The sequence below is a fragment of the Lampris incognitus genome, chromosome 14, assembly GCF_029633865.1.
Source record: "Lampris incognitus isolate fLamInc1 chromosome 14, fLamInc1.hap2, whole genome shotgun sequence".
NCBI lineage: Eukaryota > Metazoa > Chordata > Actinopteri > Lampriformes > Lampridae > Lampris > Lampris incognitus.
The window spans coordinates 18,508,599-18,523,346 of record NC_079224.1 but is presented as its reverse complement, the minus strand read 5'-3'; the positions used below and the strand labels follow the sequence as shown (position 1 = coordinate 18,523,346).

The 14,748-nt window shown below is 42.9% G+C and overlaps 1 protein-coding gene across 2 annotated transcripts; it reads left to right on the top strand.

The window, feature by feature from the left end:
* The first annotated feature begins 2,437 nt into the window (after positions 1-2,437).
* Positions 2,438-11,741, top strand: zgc:113531 (uncharacterized protein LOC541359 homolog). Of its 2 annotated transcripts, XM_056293298.1 has the most exons (4): positions 2,438-2,565; positions 3,763-4,153; positions 5,577-5,706; positions 7,828-11,741. In XM_056293298.1, exons 2-4 carry the CDS (start codon positions 3,818-3,820, stop codon positions 8,016-8,018), a joined length of 657 nt encoding a protein of 218 aa, XP_056149273.1. In that variant the 5' UTR covers positions 2,438-2,565; positions 3,763-3,817; the 3' UTR covers positions 8,019-11,741. The 2 variants fall into 2 exon arrangements, with proteins under 2 accessions (XP_056149273.1, XP_056149274.1); XM_056293299.1 differs by lacking the exon at positions 2,438-2,565 and having other exon boundaries at positions 3,487-4,153.
* Positions 11,742-14,748: the final 3,007 nt, after the last annotated feature.

Sequence of the window (14,748 nt, the reverse complement as noted above, 5' to 3'; positions counted from 1 at the left end):
CAGGGGAAGAAAGGGGCTGGAGCAAAATAGAAAAAAAGAGAGAGAGAGAGAGAGAGAGAGAGAGAGAGAGAGAGAGAGAGAGAGAGAGAGAGAGAGAGAGAGAGAGAGAGAGAGAGAGAGAGAGAGAGAGAGAGAGAGAGAGAGAGAGAGCGCTCGGGCTCCCATCTTGCGGAAGACTTGAAAGAGAACTAATATCCTCTGTGATCTTACCGCCGTACACAATGGGGACTTTGACGGTGGGAGGAACAGCGTAATTGCAGAGCAATGGAGGGTTCAGTAGAAGTACAGATCTCCCTTTTCTCCTCATCATCCAGGAATTGATTACATGTAAGCAATAGAAAGCTAGAGAAAGAGAAAAAGAGAAAAAAGAGAGTGCAGGAGAAAAGCAATTGGCAGAGCTCAAAACGTAGAAGAAGAGGAAAGAGAAAATAGAAGAGCACAAGCCCGCCAAAGTGAAATAACTACATGATATCAGCACTCGACAGGCCGCTGAATATGGCACTCTGTGCTTTCTTTTCCCGGACCTTCCTAGAAACCCCAGCCTAAGACTTTCTGTCCGACTGCGGGGCTTTATGGCCAACCACTGGATATTGGAGGAAAATATCAGACAGACAGACAGACACATACACACACACACGCACCCACCCACACACACACACACACTTTTGGGAGTCTGTGTATGTGTTTAGGTGTGTGTGCTTGTGACATTACATGTGTATGAGGTTTGTTTGTGCATGGATGAGTGTGTGTGTATTGTGAGTAAGGGTCTGTTATGTGCACAAGTGTATATTTGTGTTTGTATATGTGCATGTGTATATATCAGAGTCTGAGCATGTTAACATGTACGAGTCTGTGCGCATGTGTGTCAGGTTGTCTGTTTTATGCTGAACGCCTCCTGACCTGCTGGGCAACGGGCTGATAACATCTCCAGATGGAAAAATTCATTGCTGAACAAACAGTCCGCAGAGGAAGAAAGACAGGAAAGAGGAAGGGAGGGAAGCCAAGTTAATGACAGAAGACAGACTGAAAAGGGGAAAAGAAAAGTGGCAGAGAAGCTGGTGGCAGAGGATCCTACACAGGTGGAGGTGTGTGTGGTGTGTGTTAGGGAGAAGGAGAGGGGGAGGTTTCAGTATAGGTGGAGGACAGTGTTTATGGGTTAAACTGTGGAAGTTTGTGTGTGTGTATATGTGTGTCTGTGTACTTGACCTTGAATGCACATAGCATAGCCACTTTTACATATGTCAGCTTTATAGGAATATTCCCTCAGCAAACTAGGCTGATTGTCTTTACATCTTAAGTTTAAGGGTCAACAGCTGAAGAATTTTCAGTGTACTGTAACCACGTACTGTGAAATAACTATTATTTAACCATCTATGGCAGTACAAATAACCGAAATAAGATTTTATCAGTTTGTCACTACATTTTAGGAGCCATCATTTTGGGAGTAATCCCACTGCTTTCTTGTTGTGTAGCTATGGTATTATCCATCCATCACTTAGAAAATGTTTGTTGCTTTGCCAGTCACTTTAGATTGAGTTTTAGCATCCATCTTGATCCTGGCAAGTCCTACGTAGCAAGGATTTCTCATCAGCCCAGTAAATCTCTCTCAGCTGATGTCATTTATTTGCCATAAGTGAGAGAGGACTTCTTAAGTGCTTTCCATGCTGGGGTTTTTGGGAGTTTAGCTGGTCTCCAGTTAATATTGATGTCTCTCTGGCTCACACCTTTTGACATTGTGCCAGTTAACCCATATTTCACTTTTATTTCAGAGCTTTAGACCATTTCTTTTAATGAGTGTGTGCAGCCTAAATTAATAACTAATTCAAGTAGCCTTTCACCAAGGGAAGGGTTTTTTAAATTTCTTTTGCCAAGGGCAGTTAGTTGAGCAAACTTTATTGTCACCCAGGGTCTGAGCGCCAAAGAAAATACTTAAATAATTCTTTAAATATTTCAAGCAAATGACTTTTCTGACCAGAAGCTGGCCATGAGGTATTTTCAGCTCTTACATAGTTTAGGAACTACTATGGTTAACAGTCTTCTATAAACAGATAGAATACCAAATAGCACAAAAATGGAAAATTAAACATAAGGCCAACTGGAGAACATATCTCTAAAAATAGGCAACAAAAAAAGAGGCAATATTCATTCAAATGAACTAGAATGTTGTAACACTGTGCAAGTGTAAGAGAGAGAGAGAGAGGAGAGAGAGAGAGAGAGAGAGAGAGAGAGAGAGAGAGAGAGAGAGAGAGAGAGAGGAGAGAGAGAGAGAGAGAGAGAGAGAGAGAGAGAGAGAGAGAGAGAGAGAGAGAGAGAGAGAGAGAGAGAGAGAGAGAGAGAGAGAGAGTGAGTGAGTGAGTGAGTGAGTCACACAGGAAAAAAAAAACATCTCCCAATAAATGTCATCTCACCTCAGAGTGCAGATCTAAGTACAAGTCAACTAGGGCACCCCCCAGAGCTCCACGGACCTCCAGCAGTTCCGGATCGGAACATGTTCCTCAATCAGACTCCAAAGGGACCGACAGGGGCCCCCAAACTGCGAGTCCATCAAGAGACTGCAGGAGAACGGCAAGACATTTAGCATTACTTTGTGTGTGTGTGTGTGTGTGTGTGTGTGGGGGTAGCACCAACTCCACGTTTACCTTATTTCATAAGTCAAAGTGACTGAAACATTTTAAACATAACATTTTGCTAACAGTATTAATTCTTGTAAGGTAAAAATGTTCCAGATCGCCTTAATTTCCTTTTCATCACCAGTTATTGCAACAATACGCAAGTTTACACGCGACTTGTTAGCCACATTAGCTGATTCATTAGCATAGCCATCCTAGCCGTCTCAGCTGTGTATTGAACTGACCTATATGACAGTGATGAACGTGGCGGACAATTCACAAAAAAACGTCTATATGCAATTCATAGAACACTATCTGTATGCTGCACATTTTACACTGCATTACTAAACCTGAAAAGGTAAAAAAGAAAAGCTCCGTGTATAAACATTGTCTGTCACTAAGCCTAAAAAGGAAAAGAAAAAAAAGGTCGCCTTGTCGCCGCCTTGTCGGCAGCGTAAACACTGCGGTTGCTAAGGCGCAACTATCGCGAGAAAGGTCTGAAGTTTACCCAGCTGCAGGGATGGGACGCATGTCCAAACCCCGGGGGGGGGGGGGGGGGGGGATAGGGACCGTCGCACATCGACATCTGTTTCATTTTTATCTGCGATTATAAAACTCCTCGTGACTGAATTGTGACGAATAAAAAGTGACTTGACTCGGAAGAACGTGTCTGGTAAACTTAGTAAACAAAGACGAGAATCTTTTTATGAACTATTAGTATGACTACTGTGCAACACAATTCGGTTGAATTACCACGTTGGATTTCTGTAAACACCAGGCCTGTTTGTGTTGTTTCCTGGACAAGCGACTAAACCCGAGGGAAGTGTTCGAGCTGAGTGTAAAGTGAAATACAACCCCCACAGAGGGGATGTGAATAGCCAACCAACTTTCCCTTTCTATGCAGTTTTTTCTCTTTCAGGGCTCTGCATGAATGGGCGCAGCCCCAGAAGCCTGAGAGCTGCAGAAGTAATGCAGAGGATATTTGTTTTGTTTTGTTTTGTTTTGCTCCATAACAATGTAGTTTAACTAAGAATGGAGTTTTTTTTCACAAACGTAGGCTAAGTTTTTCCCATGCCTCTATCTGACTAACACCACCGTGGATGAATTACCCCTTTGGCGCAGTTAAACTTTTTGTGTGTTTTTGGCCCCCAAGCTGAATCTGTGGAGTCACGACGAGGCTTTCAGACGTGCGCTTGCTCTCGGTGCGGATGAGGACGACGGTGATGATGATGGACTCGGCTGTTCTGGCTCTGCTGGTCTGCGCCCAGGTGGCCTTTGCTTTCTCCATAGCCGGCCACCAAGAGAACACCTGCGACGCCAACGGCAGCGTGTACTACGTGGGAGAGTGGTACTTTCTGGAGTCGGACCACTGCACGCAGTGCGAGTGTACTGCGGAGGGCTCGGCCTGCGCCCGGACCGAGTGCACCTCTCTCCCGGCTGCATGCATCCATGTCAGCCACTACCCCACCGACTGCTGCCCGAGGTGCGAGAAGATCGGCTGTGAGTACCGGGGAGAGGTGTACGAGTTGGGCCAAAACTTCCAGGTACACTTTAAAAAAAAAAGATGGACAACTTCTGCAGTCACTTTAGTGATGACTATGTTGGCATTCAGCGAGAACGGGGATCGGAGGGGGGGGGGGGGGGAGAATAACCTGCCACTAACCAACTCAAACATGCATGCCTTATCGATACCCATATAACAGCGCAGAGATGAGTATGTTGAGTATGATTTCTACAGCCTATTGATTTGCTTCTCAAATATGCAAACAGCAAACATTATCACCAAAGGGGTGCGAACTGTGCTTAATATTTTTTTATGTTTGAACATTAATTTGGTTTATTTCATTTTTACCATCCACTGTTAGACCCATGACATTCCAGCGCGTAATTACGCACCGCCGCGCTGGATGACGTGTATGCCTCCGGGACAAGGCCAAGAGTCATGGTTAGAGGAGCGAGGCTGGTTGAATGTATAGTCACACCTATATGGATTAATGGTTACACGTTTCCTCACTTATAACACGTGAACAGAGTTTGGGATATAATAGCACATGGTAACCGTGTTGTATGTAAAAATGTGTTAATTGCGCCCCCTTTTGACTAAGCACGAGGAAACAGGTCTATGAATGGTACCATCTACATCCTTGGTACCACTTTACAATAAGACTACCCTTGTAAAGCGTTTGTAAATGGTTTATAATTATGTTATTAATTAGGTTGTTAATACTTTATTAATCATTAATAAACAGTTATAAACAAGTTATAACAGTTTTCATACATCGATGCGGACTCACTAGTTGGCAAGATCAAGTTACTGCTGCACTTTCTATCCATCTGTCCGGATAAACCTCAGAGCTTGCTTGCTGTTAGCTAAGGAATCAATGACATCTGAGGCTTGACAGTACAGAAAAAAACGTTAGCTCACTGTTCGGCAAGTCAACTCAAGTCAATTTTATTTGTATAGGCCAATATCACAAATTACAAATTTGCCTCAGTGGGCTTAACAGCAACACAACATCCTGTCCTTAGACCCTCTCATTGGATAAGGAACAACTCCCTAAAAAAGCAAACCAAAAACCCTTTAACAGGGAGAAAAACTAGGAAGAAGCCTCAGGGGGAGCAACAGAGGAGGGATCTCTCTCCCAAGATGGACAACGTGCAATGGATGTTGTGTTGACACAATTTACACAACATTCCAAGCAACAGGTCACTGTTGCCCTTTATAATGTAATGTGTTATAATAGCTTATTAATGATTTATAAAGTGTTCAAAACCTAATTAATAAACTAATTATTAACCATTCATAAACCCTTTATAAGGTTAGTCTTATAGTAAAGTGGTACCACATCATTTTTATTCATACAATTAATAATACATTATTTTCTCCCCCCCTTACGTGTGTGTGTGTGTGTGTGTGTGTGTGTGTGTGTGTGTGTGTGTGTGTGTGTGTGTGTGTGTGGTTCACAGCCATCCGAGTGTGAGCAGTGCACTTGTGACAACGATGGCATCGCCCGCTGTCTAGTTGCAGATTGTGCCCCTCCACCATGTGTCAACCCTGTGTACCAGCCTGGGAAATGCTGTCCAGAATGCAAGGAGGGTAAGTCTGTGAATGGTCTAGAGATGGGTCTTGCTCTTGATCTCGTTCTAGATAATTCTAGGTCTAGACCCCTTTTTGTAGGTGTACCATGTCTCACTAGTGTGTCCCATATGTCTTGAGAGTCTCTGTTATTTGATAGGCATGAAGTACAAAAATACTACCTAAAAATAGCATTATATATTTACAACTCCCCCCCCCCCCGCCGCCCCATATGAAAGTCATTACACTGGTTTGACTCCCTATCAAGTTTTGCCTCTCACATTGCAGCTGACGGAGGTATGTATGCATAGCAAGGTGAAAGAGAAGATAGATCACCTGGAGATCACCTAGCCCGTTCCTTAGAAAGGACCCAACAGAGGTTTTTGGTAAATGTGCAAAAAAAAAAAAAAAACAAATGAAAGAAGAGGAGCTCGCACTGTGACTGTTGTGTCGAGAAAAAAAAACACTTCTAGAGAAATAAAAGCATAAAATGAGTATATTCGAAAAATCAATTTCTTTAAAAACTGGAAATTTACAGTAAGTTTACAGAAAAGATGTGCACGTATGAGCGTAATTGTATGTGTGCATGGGATGTGATATGATGTGTGCAATTTGAAAACATATTTACCCCCAACTTCCCAACTGAGCATATTCCTATGATTACTATTATCGCACCCACAAGTAAAAACAAGGTTGGAAATTGAAAAGACATAAATCATAGCATTGTTAAATTCAAAAGTCTGACCCTTTATTGTTCAGTGAATGGTCCTTGGATGTTAAAGCAAATGCCCCTGTTGGGTCTCCATCATTTGATTGTGTGGTGGATGTTTGTGTTACACTTAGTGCCTGTGAGATATGTGCATACATATATGCACATGCCTGCCTGCATACCTTTGTGTGTGTGTGTGTGTGTGTGTGTGTGTGTGTGTGTGTGTGTGTGTGTGTGTGTGTGTGTGTGTGACTTATGAGTCTATGCATGTGTGTGAGTACGTGCTTGTGTCTGTGTGTGTTTATTATTATTATTTTCTTTAACATTTCCTTAGCCAGGAAACAGTTTCGAGCAGATTTGATTTCCTGAAGAGTGGCTGGCCAAGAAAAGCAGCAGCACCTTCAACACGTTGCAGGCAGATATCATAACAAAGTACAAACAGTGAAAATAATGAAAATCAATAAAAGCAATATCAAAAGTCAGAATAAGCACAAGGCAAATATACCAGCACAAACATTTAAATCCAAATGAGTCCAACTCTATATTTTTCAAAACAGATTTAGAAGAACCTCGTGAGACCAGGTTTCCAAGATTTAAAACACTATGCAGGGAATATTAAGCAGGTAGAGCAGCAAACTTAAAAAGATCCTTCTCCAGATTCAGTTCATGCATTTGGGACTGATAATAAATAAAATAAATAAATACAACAATAAATTATTAATTAATAATTAATATTAATAATAATTAATTATAATACCAAAATAATAATAATTGTGATTATTGTGATTAAGAATTAATTAATAAATAAATAAAACAAATTTACATTGAAGGGGAATGTAAATAAATTTGAGTCTGGAGGCCTTTTCTTACATACTAGTTAGTATTTACTATTACTATTTTTATTTCGATTTTTAAATTTTTTAATTCTTTATTTTATTTTTTGTTTTTATGTTTTTATTTTACCATTATTACTACAAATTTGTAATTTGTGATATTGGGCTATACAAATAAAATTGACTTGACCTGACTATGATAACCTAACTCAATTAACGGACTGGGATATTTCATAACCCAATTCTTTCTTGGGTGGAGCAGAACTGTAGTAGTCTAATTAAGTATAAGTTTAACAAGATGAAAATGAGTGTAATTTTTTCTCTCACCACTGTCTGTGTTTATGTAAATGAGGTAATTTATGTCTTGTATACTTATTTGTACCTGATGTCATTTCGGAGGAGGTTGGGGGGGGGGTGGAGACATGTAAGGGAGCAGGGGAGGGATGGGGATAATACTGGTTTTATTTCATATGTTGATTCCGTGAATTTGTGAAATGCAAAATTCCAATAAATATAAGTTTAGAAAAAAAAACAAAAACAAAAACCAAACATTTACTTGTGTGTGCAGCCTTGCTCACTTGAGATGTGTGTCTCCAACAGGCCCCAATTGTTACGTGGACTCGACTCGCGGTCAGGTGATTCCAGCCGGTGAGCCCATCTGGGTGGATTCCTGCACAAAGTGCCGCTGCCATGATGGCCAGGATGCTGGTTACTGGGAGGGAAACCGTCTAGCCACCTGCGCACGTGTCAAAAACTGTACCCCTGAACATCGCCCCGGTCAGCAAAACTGATAGAAGAACCAACCGTAACACGCCATGGTGTGAGAACCGACTATTAAATACAGTTTGACAAAGCTTATCGGCTGAATCTTGCCCCAACCTCCCGTGACCTTACCATCAATTCCCTCTAAACTTGACCCATAAGAATAAGGAGCCGATGATCGGGCCATATTAACTGCACTCCAATGGATCAGCTGTAACCTATAAAAAATCCACAATGAAACAGAACTGAACTGCAGGAACAAAAAAGAAGCAACTCTCCAATTCCATGTCATAATCCATTACGGGGGCTCGTCCATAGTTCAGAAAATGACGCCACGCAATGTAACTGACAAGATGTAAGGAATTCCTCCGGTTTGCAAGTGCAATGTGTGGAAGATGAAATGCAGCTTTCATCATTTGTCCCCTCTGTATCTAATTTCTCCTGTCTTCTTCCTGTGCAACACATGAAAAATGCAAAATGCATTAAAATGCATGTAAAATTAAAATGCACATGTAAAAGAGATATTACGAGAATAACCCCCAAACCGTTGGAACAGTTAAGTTGCACCCCACAGATAGTGAACAGCACCCAGTATGACAACCACGGAGGAACATGAGAGACATTCTCTTCATTCAACACTTCAAAGAAGGTTGAATCAGCTCATCTGGCTACAACTTTTATTTACAGATACTATGTGTCATCACTCAGCTAAGTGACCTCATCAGTCTAAACTGACTGCAGGTATCCCCACCCTTATAAACAATGCAGTTGCATAACGACCGAAACCAACGACCAGTTTCATGTGCAAATATGGGTGTGACCATTATTTTTTTTCTTTTTATTTTGATATACTATATTAATCCCTGTGGGGAAATGCCTCTCTGCATTTAACCCATTCTAGCTGTGTAGCTAGGAGCAGTGGGCAGCCACTGTGCAGCACCCGGGGTCCAACTCCAGTTCTTCTTTCCATTGCCTCGGTCAGGGGCACAGACAAGAGTATTAACCCTAACATCCATCCATCCTTTATCCGAACCACTCATCCTGCTCCCAGGGTTGTGGGGATGCTGGAGCCTATCCCAGCAGTCATTGGCGGCAGGCGGGGAGACACCCTGGACAGGCCGCCAGGCCATCACAAAGGGCTGACAAACACCCACACATACACACACATTCATACCTAGGAGCAATTTAGTATGGCTGATTCACCTGACCTACATATCTTTGGGCTGTGGGAGGAAACCCACGCAGACACAGGGAGAACATGCAAACTCTACACATAGGATGACCCAGGACGACCCATAAGTTTGGACTATCCCAGGGCTCAAATCTAGAACCTTCTTGCTGTGAGGCGATTGTGCTAACCACTGTGCCACCGTGCCACCCTAACCCTAAAATGCATGTCTTTTTGATGGTGGGGGAAACCAGAGCACCCGGAGGAAACCCATGCAGACAACATGCAAACTCCACGCAGAGGATGACCCAGGCTGACCCCCAATTTTGGACTACCCTGGGGCTTGAAACCCAGGCACTTCTTGCTGTGAGGCGACCGCGCTAACCACTGCGCCACCATGCTGCCCTAACCCTTAACAAGCATGTCTTTTTGATGGGAAACCGGAGCACCTGGAGAAAACCCATCGCAGACACGGGGAGAATATCCAAACTCCACACAGAGGACAACCTGGGATGACCCACAAGGTTGGACAACCCTGGGGTTTGAACCCAGCACCTTCTTGCTGTGAGGCGACAGCGCTAACCACTGGGCTACCGTGCTGCCCATGATGGCCTCTTTGACTCCCCGTTCAAATCAGCGTTCCTGCCTATCAAGGATGTGCACACCCTCATCCTTGAAAGAGTGGCCACTGGCCTGTAGATGGGTGTAGACTGTGGAGTCCTGGCCTGACGTGTTAGTTCCCATATTACAATGCTGTGATTGCAACATTCCCAAATCCACTGTGAATAGTACACGTGGTCATTGAAACTCTAGTTAATGGTCACACCCATATTTGCAGATGAAACTGGTCATTGGTTTCGGTCATTAGGCACTGTGTTGTACTGTATTGTTATAAGGGTGGGGATGCCTGCAGTCAGTTTAGACTGAAGAGGTCACTTAGCTGAGTGATGAAACGTATCTGTCAATAAACGTTGTGTCTAGATGAACTGATTCAACCTTCTTACCTGGGTTATTGAGCATGCATCAAGATACTCATTCAACACTGTTTTTTTACGCTCTCTCACATTAAAAGTAAAATCCTTAAGCCCAATTTATGCTCCAAATGTCGGCTAGCAGACAAATGTGCCATTTGGAGTATAAATTGGGCTTTAGTCTTTTTTTTTGTGAATTCGACCTTACACATCCCAGCAGCTGAACATTTCTACTACCCCCCGAAATGGTCAATGAAAAGATTGCGGCTCTTATACGACAACTACCTCCTGATTGGCTAAGAAACTCTGCCATCCAGTCACATCTGCCGTGGGCTCGGGCTCCAGCCTCACATCCTCTTCACTTTTTACAACCTGCGCGTCCCGTTTAGGTTGAATCTGCCTGTAGTCAAATTCCTCGAAATGTTTACACGGCTCAGACTCTGTTGTAGCACTTACAGAGAACGAGAGGGAGCCTTTTACGCCCCTCTGTCAGGTGAGAAAGTACTGCCCTTCCAATCCTTATACCTTTCAAATTACAGTAGGGATTTTATTGTGTTATCTTGTCACGAAAAAAAAAAGATTACCTTGTCATGGACTGACGCAATGCCAAAAGCGTGCACTAACAGTGATGCGGTCTAGTCTAGGATTCTGCTTACAATAGCATACATATTGTGCACTTATCATAAAGTTTTGACGATACAGTACTGTTTAAATGTATATGTACAACACTAGGGTAGATTTTAGGGCTGTATAATAGTTGTAGGCATATTATTTGCATTGTGTAGCAGATCTACGTCGTCTGTAATTTGCAATATTTCATCAATCTTTCCAACTTGCTGCAGAATCACTCTCGCTTATATTTTCAAAAGCGGTTGCCCGCATCATCGCTGCACACAGCTACCAGTGGCTGCCCTTAAACGGAAGTATTGTGAAGTCTGGCATGGGTCGCACAGCCATTCAACACATTTGCTTAAAGGTCCAACATGCACATGTGATAATATCTCTCGGTTGGTAAACACTTCAGTTGTAAGAGACCTTTTATGAAAATCCACAAAAGAAAAAAAAAGTGACATAAGATGTGTGCAGTGCTGGGTTCATGCTGGCATGGGTTGACTGTACATAGCATACTGAAGGACACCTGACCCGTTTCTGCACCACAATCTGCCATTACATCTCACTAGATATCAATTATGTGTTGCTTTGACTCTGCTTGAAACGCTCTATTGTGCACCGCTGGAGTTCATCCATTTTGCAGAGTTGAGGTAAAAATTGTATAACCTGAAATCACACTCTTATTCACATCGGTGCCCTGCAGAGACTCGTGTTCAACTAAGCAATATAAAAAGTAGATTACCATGAGGAAAAAGGTATGGCTAGCATTTCAGCATAATTATCATAGATAGATGCTTTATTGTCCTCACAACAGGACATTTTCTTTCACCTCATATCGCCTTGCATCATATTTACTACCATAGAGGAATAAATGTGAATTACAGTTTCAACTCACCTTCTTTGAATGACTGGATGTAAAGGGAACTGACTGCCCTGCCTTTCATAGACAACTGCTGTGATTGCTAATCATTGCACCGTACCTATAATTAAACACATCCTTATATCCATCAGCTGCCTCGGTTTCTGTTCATTCCCCACCGTCGATGTTTGGACCCCCCTGTACCTTATGTGACCTGACTGACACGGTTTTATCTTTTTTTCCTTGTGAAAAAAACTGTTTTTATTGTTTCTGAAAAGATACTTGCCAGATTTCCTTGTAGAGTTTCCTTGCTGTCAGTTTGGGGCCAATTCTTCCTCGAAATAATACACAATAAGAGGAGCAAGGTAGATAGATAGAGATAGCGATAGAGAGACAGAGTGAGAGTGAGAGAGAGAGAGAGAGAGAGACAGAGAGACAGAGGGAGAGAGAGAGAGAGGGAGGATATTGTGGTGATATTAGACATTATAAAGGACGGGGTAGCAGGAGGGATATTGGGAAGATAGAGAAGAGAGGGTGAAAGCAATAGATTGCAACCTCACTAAGTCATCGCCATTACACAAGAGGTGTGTGTGTGTGTGTGTGTGATGAAAACAGGGAACAATTGAGAGGGTCACTACAGGTCATTGATATGGTGTTACAGAAGGGCCTGGGAGCAGCTCCGGCAGCATCTAAGTGAAAACTCACCGCCTTGTTACTGTAGGGGGTAACTGGTCAGTGGGAGTTGAGTGTTTCAAGGTATGTTTCAAAGGGAAGGGTGTTTGGTAAGGGCACACGCATACAAAATACAGTGGAAATACAGGCACTAGTTCCCATTAAGCAACATGTAGTCATTCACACACACACACACACACACACACACACACACACACACACACACACACACACACACACACACACACACACACACACACACACACACACACACACACACGTACTGTATGTAACCCTGCACATTCCCATACCTGGTAGCCATACATACTTTATTGTACTCTGTCTGTCTGTCCGTCTCTCTATCTTTCTATCTGTCGGTCTGTCTCTGTCTGTCTCTCTATCTCTCAGTGTGTCTGTCTCTGTCTTTCTGTCTCTCTATCTTTCCATCTGTCTGTCTCTCTATCCATCTTGTCTGTGTGTCTGTTTGTCGGCCTGTCTGTCTCTCTATCTCTCCGTGTTTGTCTCTGTCTTTCTGTCGGTGTGTCTCTCTATCTTTCCATCTGTTTGTCGGCCTGTCTGTCTCTCTGTGTCTGTCTCTGTCTTTCTGTCTCTATATGTCTTTCTGTCTCTCCGTCAGTCTATCTGTCTGTGTTTGTCTATCGGTCTGTCTGTCTCTCTATCTCTCTGTCTTGCTCTCTCTCAGACACACGTGTGCGTGCTTACAGACATACTGGCAGAGGAAAATAAACTAAGAGCAGTAACATCAAACGAGTGATTTTTAACCATCAGATTTATTGATTGTATAGAAAAAGTAAGTTTGATATGACATAATGCATTCTATATAAGATATAACATTTTCAACATTCAATGTACAAAAAAAAACCTAGCTAGAGATAGAGTAAATCCTTAAAAACGCCCGCAGGCCTCCAAGTCCTGTTTGCAGTCATTCAGCAGATCAGCAAAACGTATTTGAAGATCGTCTCAAATATGTCATCTTCCTGAGGTGCGTCGGGGTAGTTCAGAAGCCAGCCAGCCTATCAATTTAGGAAAATCAAGCGCTCCTCGTCTTTTGTTTTCCTCCATCGAGTATTTGAAACGCGTTCAAGTACCATTTTACCATGACCTCTGTCGTGGGTCTTCGCTTCAGCGGACACCATGGCCACCGTACACACCACCGCCGTGCGGCTCTGCATCTGCGCTGCTGCCGGGTCTCATTAACCCGCATCCAGGATGGCTCTGGCCCGATAAGCAGGGGACGCGCTCGCCCGCAGTGTATCACAGGGGCCTCGGCAAATCTTACATTGATCTCCAATTGAAAAGCCTAGTATGCCTAAGTGTGGGGGAAACGGTGTCATCTGCAGAGTGAAATAGATTCAACGTCAAGAGATGGAGCAAGAGGCAAGACCAAATGACCCGTGTTTGGGAAAAAAAAAGAAAGCAGAGAAAAAACATTAGTGCATTACAAACTTGGTATCTCTGTGAAGAAGAAGACAAAAAAAAACAGGATCAAAAACTCAAATGAAAGACAGAAAAAGGAAACGCGGCCACCCAGTTTGGGTCACGTGGCCATTTTGACAATATTGAATGGTATCCACACTATGAAAAAGCTACTTTTATACATCCGTATAACAAGCACCTAAACACATATATATATATATATATATAGTTTTAGTTGAGCACAATAGTTGAGCACTTATAACACCATTGAAGGTTTCAGAAAAAATATATATAATATAATATAATATAATATATATATCTGTATAAGAAGGAGATTGTAAACTGCACATAGACAATCCCTCATGCTGAAGGTTTGTATGGTCTCAATGTGAAGCCTCTCTGCCTCGGACGCTAAGAGTAATGCACTCGACAATAAAAAAGGCAACAGAATATATGGGGGGGGGGGAGACAGACAAAGAGAAAAAAGAAGGATGAAAAGAAGAGGAGACGGGAGCTCTGAGACTGAGGAAGTGGCAGAGGGAAAATGACAAGAGCGACGGCGGGAGAGAAGAGGAGCGCATGGGGCCTTCAAAACGGAGATCCAAAGTAGACGCGCGTCGCCCTGACAGAGAACAGACAGACAAATGAAGATAAAGTAACGGCACCAAAAGAGCCCAAGACGAAATGAAAGGACCCGTCAGTATTTATTGAAAGAGGCCATGCTCTCTGGAGACGCTGCCCTGCCCGTGGCATTGACACGGGGCGACTCGATTGGCAGACTGAGAAAGAGAAGGCGGCATGAAGAGAGAAGTGTGTATTAGTGTGTGTGTGTGTGTGTGTGTGTGTGTGTGTGTGTGTGTGTGTGTGTGTGTGCGCGCACACTCATGCTAGGAGTGTGTGTTGGGGAGAGGGTCAGTTAAGCCTCCCAACAGTTCCCTGATGAAGATAGCGAAAAGTCAAACAGATGGAAACATGTTTGCCTTAAGGCTTACCAAAGGGAAGACGAGCAATAGATGATTTTGTCAAGATAAACACTTTCC

What these genes read in the sequence shown, in the direction of transcription:
- zgc:113531 (XM_056293298.1), top strand. Translation starts at nt 3,818, where the DNA reads ATGAGGACGACGGTGATGATGATGGACTCGGCTGTTCTGGCTCTGCTG. An exon ending in AGTTGGGCCAAAACTTCCAG is followed by an intron (nt 4,154 to 5,576) that starts GTACACTTTAAA and finishes TGTGGTTCACAG; the next exon opens with CCATCCGAGTGTGAGCAGTG. An exon ending in CTGTCCAGAATGCAAGGAGG is followed by an intron (nt 5,707 to 7,827) that starts GTAAGTCTGTGA and finishes TGTCTCCAACAG; the next exon opens with GCCCCAATTGTTACGTGGAC.